Raw genomic sequence first — 6461 nt, 5'->3', positions numbered from 1 at the left:
ATTATTTTATTCAATGTGAAATAAGATAAAAAATAATTAAGCAATAAGATTTATTTAAATTTAAATATATAGATTAATTTTCATTTTACTGTAAAAAGTTATCAAGTTTTTTATTTAACAATCTCTTTACAATAATTCTAATACAAACATTCTTCAAAAAGAAGATAATCCTTTTAGCTTCCAAACTCTAGACAAGAAAAATCTCATATACTAAATCTCCAAAAAAAAACCAACATATACCATCATGTAAACATTAATTGAATGAATATTTGATGCTCTAAATAAAGATACATGATACGACTAGATAATGATTCCAGTAAATATTAATTCTACAATTTTTACAAGAAAAACAACAATAGTGTGAGGTTCAATGTGCAACCACCGTTAATCTTCTATAAATTATGTTCGGCCTTCTTCCATCCCTTCAGCAAATTATATACTTCAATGAATTCTATAATGACACAGTATTAGTAACCCCCTATTTCTCTAAAAAAAACTTTCACTCATGAATTTTCCTTAGCTCCTTAATTGATGCTTATTCACATCACACCTCATTAAACAGTTTTATACTCTGCATCACATTGGTTTCCATTTGAGTTACATACAGACAGAGCTCTCCTCCCTCATCTCCGAGCATATATGCTCCTTCACAAGGGTCTGGTATGCAGTGTAAACGCATCAGAAGGAACCTGGATACTAGTGAGAATACAAAGATGAGTGACTAAATCAGGTTCACAAAAGATTATTAATTTTTCAAGCAGTTATCCCATGGTTGATTATTTGTTAACCAGGGCACCTGATGGGTCCTCATCACAATCTAAACGTTCACATCCTTGTGATGGAACTGCCCAGTGCATTGCAAGGTTTGTAGTTATTTGATGTAGGAGCAGTGGCATTCGGAAAAACAGCAGTTTTGAGCAGTGCATGCCTCGTTTGGGTTCGTTGAAGAGGTAGTGAAGATTGCTGCTTTGTTTTTGATGGTGTGAAGAATGGCACCCAAGAAGCCCAAATTGTCGCCGAGGAAGTTGTCGGTGACGTCGCAGAAGTCGAAGCTGACACAAAAACCAGATGGAGCGTCAGTCGGTATCTCCCACAGCCCTATTGTGGAACCTCCCCTTGAGAAACCGAACCCTATCGTGTTCATTGACGTTAAGATTGGTGGACAGGAAGTGGGTAGATTGTTCGTGGAGCTTTATGAGCACATTGTGCCGAAGACAGCAGATAACTTCCTGAAGTTGTGTACGGGAGTGAAAGGTTTGGGGAAGCAGGGGATAAAACTGACATACAGGAGGACAGTGTTCTTCCGGATAATTCCCGGGGTGTATGCTCAAGGGGGTGATATAATAAAAAACGATGGAACAGGAGGGGAGTCTACTTTCGATGGAATTCCGTTTGAAGACGAGAATTTCAGGGTAAGCAATGCGAGGATTGGATCCCTGGCGATGTGTAACACGGGGCCAAATACGAACGAGAGTCAATTTTTTATCAATCTTGCTCCGAATCCAGACCTCGATGGTAGCCACGTCGTGTTTGGCCAAGTGAAGGAGGAGTGCAGGCCTGTCTTGAAGGCCATGGAAGCAGCAGGCTCATGGACTGGAAGGACACACCAGAAGGTGTCGGTTAAGAGCTGCGGCTGGGTAAATAAGCCATCCAAGGAGCTCTCAGGGATGTCTGAGGAAACAGCAGAAGCAGTAAGACTGAAGACAGAGGTGGCAGCAGTCGGTACAGCGGACGAGCACTAGAAGGTTGAGATGTCGGGCAGGGAACGAACAGCGTTGAAATCTGACGCGTGACTGTCACTTCAATTCGCCAGACCGAAAAATTGAGCAACATGTTCCTCTCAAATGTTAGTGCTGCATGGCCTGGTTAAGTCAAGATAATTACAGGATGACAGAAGTCTTGATATGCCTGTCATGGCCAAGCAGGAAAGCAGCCCTAACTACAGGTGGGAGAATAGGTCTCCTTTTTCTGCCTTAAGCAAGAATTTCTTCACATCATTCTCACAAGTATTCCAAATAGTGAAGGGGCGTCGTGCCCTCTTCACGCAGTCACTGCTTTGACGCGGAAGGGAAGGATTCTTCTCGCATCTATAGATACCCTCTAGAGAAGAGTGTGAGGGCGATCAGGCTCACTTATCTGTATGTGATATTTAATATTAAACAATTGCAATAGTTTTTAAGTTTCAGAAAGCAATCAGATTTGAAAAACACCACTTACAATCCACATCATGGACCTCCTTGTGACGCCATAAAACTGAAGGAGTCAGCATCGTTATCCTACATGCATATCAGATACAAAAAAATCAACCAGCAGACAGTCATAGAACCACAACCAAAGATCAATGAGAGAATCCATTTGCACAGCAATGTAGCTCACAGTTTCTCATACAATGAGTACAGAGTTCCTCTCTGCTTCTGGTTTTCTTGACTATCTGTTACGTTTGAAAGAGACGAAAGACGTATTGGTTTGCCGAAGTTCGAGTTAGACTCTGCCATCCATGCCGTCAAAAACACCCCCCCAAATACCCTTGATGGGTGGTAACTGCACAGACATAGCTTTCCAAGAAGGAATGCCGATTCCACTTCCACGGACCCTTCCATCTAATCGTAAGGATACATATCTGCAGAAAAAAATTGAATTTGAATGATTGTTGTTACAAGCCGTGAAAAGAAAACAAAATTGAAACCTCTCTTTTATAACACCCTGGTAAGAAGTGTTTTAGTATCGTAGTCTCTCTTCGATGATTAAGTCCGACTGAAAGTGTGTTTCTTGTTCAAATTTGACAAAACAAAAGCAGGACCTAATTCAGCAGACATTTTGTTTTAACTACAAAATCTGAGTGGATTCACAGGTCCAGGCATGAGATCACAAGGTGAGAACAACCAAAGTTATTGGGTTTAACACTTACACTGGTTGGTCAGGTGGAACGTTCGCGAGTTTCTTCTGATCATCTATCCACCTGCAAGATGTGCTCGCACACGTAAGAATCCTACGTACTGTCTGCTTAACTACATGGTTAAAAAGTGCGCAACCTCATAGCCATCCCCTAAACAATGCTGACGCAGCGTACATATCTCGAATGACATTATAAGGGCACTAAACTAAGGCGGGGATAAAACGAAACCGAAGTCTTATGTGCTTAAACCCTGCTTTCAGGACAACAGATAATTTTTTTTATCAGTGCCAGGAGAAATTCAGTGAAGGATGATACACTTCCAAGTCACTATATAGGTTATTTTAAACCTCCATGTGATAGGAGAGTGTGCAGTCATGACAGGCTGAAAAATAAAAAAAACAAAAAAAAAAACACATCGAGGCTCCTGGACAGCCGTGATGCCTACCTCCCCCATTCCGATGTATAAATCGGTGTTGCTCTCCATTTTTTCTCAAGGTCAGCTACAGCAACCGATTGGTTTGACTCGCTTGAATCTTGTTTGTTACCTGCACAAAAGAAGAGATTTTAGCTTCAACAATCGGCGGGATGAAGCTAGGACGTCGTCAGGTCCAGATAAAGACGCCCTGCGTTGTCCGTGAGTCGGCACTTCACTGTCAAGGATGTTATCAGAGTGAGTCACTGAGTTGAACTGCATAACATTGATAACTAAAAGTTTGTCCAGAAGAGACTAGTCGCACATGGAAGAAGTGAAATTACGAAGATAGCATCGTTCAGAATTGTAGAGATTTTTTGCAAAAATATCTCATCGTGCCTCCAGCAACTACGTAACCGCTCTCATCAATCTAGTGTTACTATCACTCATTCACTCGAGCTCATCACACAGTCACAGTATAGGAAGAGCAAGGTCTCAATGGATGAGCAGTACAATTGTGAGATTAAAGTCAGTGGTTTAGTAGTTGATGCAGCCCCAATGATCCGGTTCGAAGATATACATCGGTCATAGAAAAAAACCAAATGTTAAAAATGTTCGAAACAGTGGAATTTGAAGGCTTAAATCACATTCTAGATCTCGCCTCCTAGAGACCGACATGATCATAGTACTCGGGTAGGATGGATTTAAAGAATAAAAAGAACATACTGGATGAGACAGAGCTATAATCTGCAAAAGAGGCCCCATCTGTTGCATACGCAGCCACCAGCACCCCACGATCAAGAAGTTCCTGCTTGTAAGGCTCGCTTTGTTTGAATGCTTCCTCAATGTAGGAACCTGGACCAGCAAGAATGACAAGGCGAGCAGTTCCTCGCAGTTCCCCAATGGTCACTACTCTTCTATTGCTTAGTTCAAGTCGCAAATTCGATAAATTCTCTTCCCTGGCAATCTTGGCTAATGATTTATCTCTCGCCTTCGAGTCTGACCTGCAAATATAAGCTATGTGAAGGACTTGAAGGATCGATACGGGGACATATGAAATCAGCAAGAAACCAGTTGCAACAAGAGCGCCGTAAGAAAGGTCATGACGGATAGGAAACATGAAACGGATTCAAGTTTGCACAGGGGTTATCAATTGACCTGTACAGCAATGCAAAGATAAGTACTGCTCCGAAGTCAATTGCTATTCCCTTGGCGATCTCAATGGGATCCCCTGAACCTGGTGCGTTGTTCAAAGCTGCAATTAGACGAGTAATGGCGATCAGACCACCAACACCCCCACTTGCCATAAACGCGCCATAGAAAAACATCCGAAGCGCACGAAATGGGGCAATGACCTCGCTTCGAATTTTTGCGTCAGAGCTGCAATTCAAAAGGTGGACAACGTATGCTTAAGAATGATTCTCAGACACAACTTAGCCCATGATCCACTACCTTAAAAGGACCAGACAAACTGATTTACGTGAGTCTGATTCCCTTAAATCATTGCTTCTCAAATATAGGGACAGCATTTTCCTACCATCAGATACAGTTTTCAACAAAACATCCAGAGGCCATGACCCTGGAAAATGAAAGACACACTGACACCAAACAGAAGCAACTGCCAAGAAAAATACCTGTATTCAGGCCGAGGAGGTCCATTGTCGCTACCCTTAGCGCAGACGACTCTCACTAGTTTCCCATTCAATTTCACACCTCGCGCGCCACCGCCCCTACAAGCCAATTCCAATCTGTCGCTTCTCCTGACGTACAAAGAACTTTGAGACGAGAATTCAGCGAGTCCGCGCGGCAAAGGAAGCGACCTACGCGAATGAAAGCGGGACGATTTTATTACAGCATTGTTACAAGAGGAGAAGCTGGGGCTGTGTGAAATTGCAGAAACCATGTCCGGACAAATGCCCACGCCCCCCATTCAATACACGGCCTGGGACAATCGGCTAACACCCCGCGCTACGAGCAGAGTCCGTCTGGCTGGGTCTCCTCGCACAGGAAAGAATCCCAGATTCTCATTTAAGAATTGCAGAATTGCTTTGATGGGTCGATAGCTCGGAAGTCTAGGTAGGGTGTGCTCTGAATCTAAGAGACGTTCAACGTGGTGGCACCGAAACCCACGCTCGCAGGGTTCCCAATCGCTTCACGCCTTCGAAGCTCCATCGCCACTCTTGAGGCTCACAGACTTCGACAACAGGGCGCTGTCCGTGTGGTGCCAACACGGCCTCGGATACAAGATGGAGTTCCCCTCCCCCGTTCCCCTTGTTCCCTCCGCGCGAACCAGTTCCCCTTCCATCTCGGAATCCGGAATCTGGGGAACTAACTTCTCATTCATTCATCCAGCCAAGATTCTGGATAATTGCTTGAGTGTTTGTGAGCATCCTTTTATGCGCTTTGTTATTTTTTTCATCCATTTCAAAGCAAAAAAATAAAATAAAATAAGAATTCTTTCCATAGACTTGTGATGCTGAATGTGTGTCATTGATGGTTTTGTGAGGGTAAAGTATGTGCAAAGTTACCTGTCTTTTAAAGTTTTTTTTTTTTTTTTTTTTTTTTTTTTTTTTTTAATTTTGATTTATTTGGAATGGTTGAAATTATATTTTATATTAAATTTGAATATATGAATATGTGTTTATATTCATATGCAGGGATACTTTTTTCAAATGCTCTGCAACATTTCATAGGTTGTAAATCTTTGTTCATGAATTTTGTGCCTTATTTTTTTGTATGAATGATTTCAAATTTAAGTTGAAATGGAAGATAACTTGGTATTTATATTATTAATTTACTGATATTAATTAATTTTTTTTATTTAGAAATATATTCTTAAATATTTTATTTTTGTTTTATTAGGCTTATTATAGGGTGTTGCTAATGCCACCATATCTTTTGCTATTGCCATCATAACCATTTCTTACTTGTTTGATATATATATATATATATATATATATTATTAATTTTTTTATTGGAATAAAAAAACTAAATAAGTATATTAAGTAGATGAAAAATTATGGTGGCATTAGCACAATTCTTATTATATTTTATTATAAAATTTTCAAATCATATTTTATCCAAAATTGGTCTAAAATTTTGTGGGGTTTTTTTTAGCTTAGTTTAGAATGCTGTTGAATAATATCTTATAAT

At 40.8% G+C, this 6461-nt stretch overlaps 1 protein-coding gene across 1 annotated transcript; it reads right to left on the bottom strand.

Annotated features, from left to right (window-relative positions):
- Positions 1–2322: 2322 nt before the first annotated feature.
- LOC112290032 (protein LOW PSII ACCUMULATION 1, chloroplastic) lies at positions 2323–5515 on the bottom strand. Its single transcript, XM_024535916.3, has 6 exons — positions 4943–5515; positions 4467–4688; positions 4035–4312; positions 3342–3441; positions 2909–2959; positions 2323–2620 (listed from the first exon to the last, which is right to left on the bottom strand). The coding sequence occupies exons 1-6, from the start codon at positions 5236–5238 to the stop codon at positions 2482–2484; spliced, it is 1086 nt and encodes a 361-aa protein (XP_024391684.1). The 5' UTR covers positions 5239–5515; the 3' UTR covers positions 2323–2481.
- Positions 5516–6461: the final 946 nt, after the last annotated feature.

The sequence above is a fragment of the Physcomitrium patens genome, chromosome 12 (assembly GCF_059467195.1).
Source record: "Physcomitrium patens ecotype Gransden chromosome 12, ASM5946719v1, whole genome shotgun sequence".
Taxonomy (NCBI): domain Eukaryota; kingdom Viridiplantae; phylum Streptophyta; class Bryopsida; order Funariales; family Funariaceae; genus Physcomitrium; species Physcomitrium patens.
This window is presented reverse-complemented; position numbering and strand designations above follow the sequence as displayed.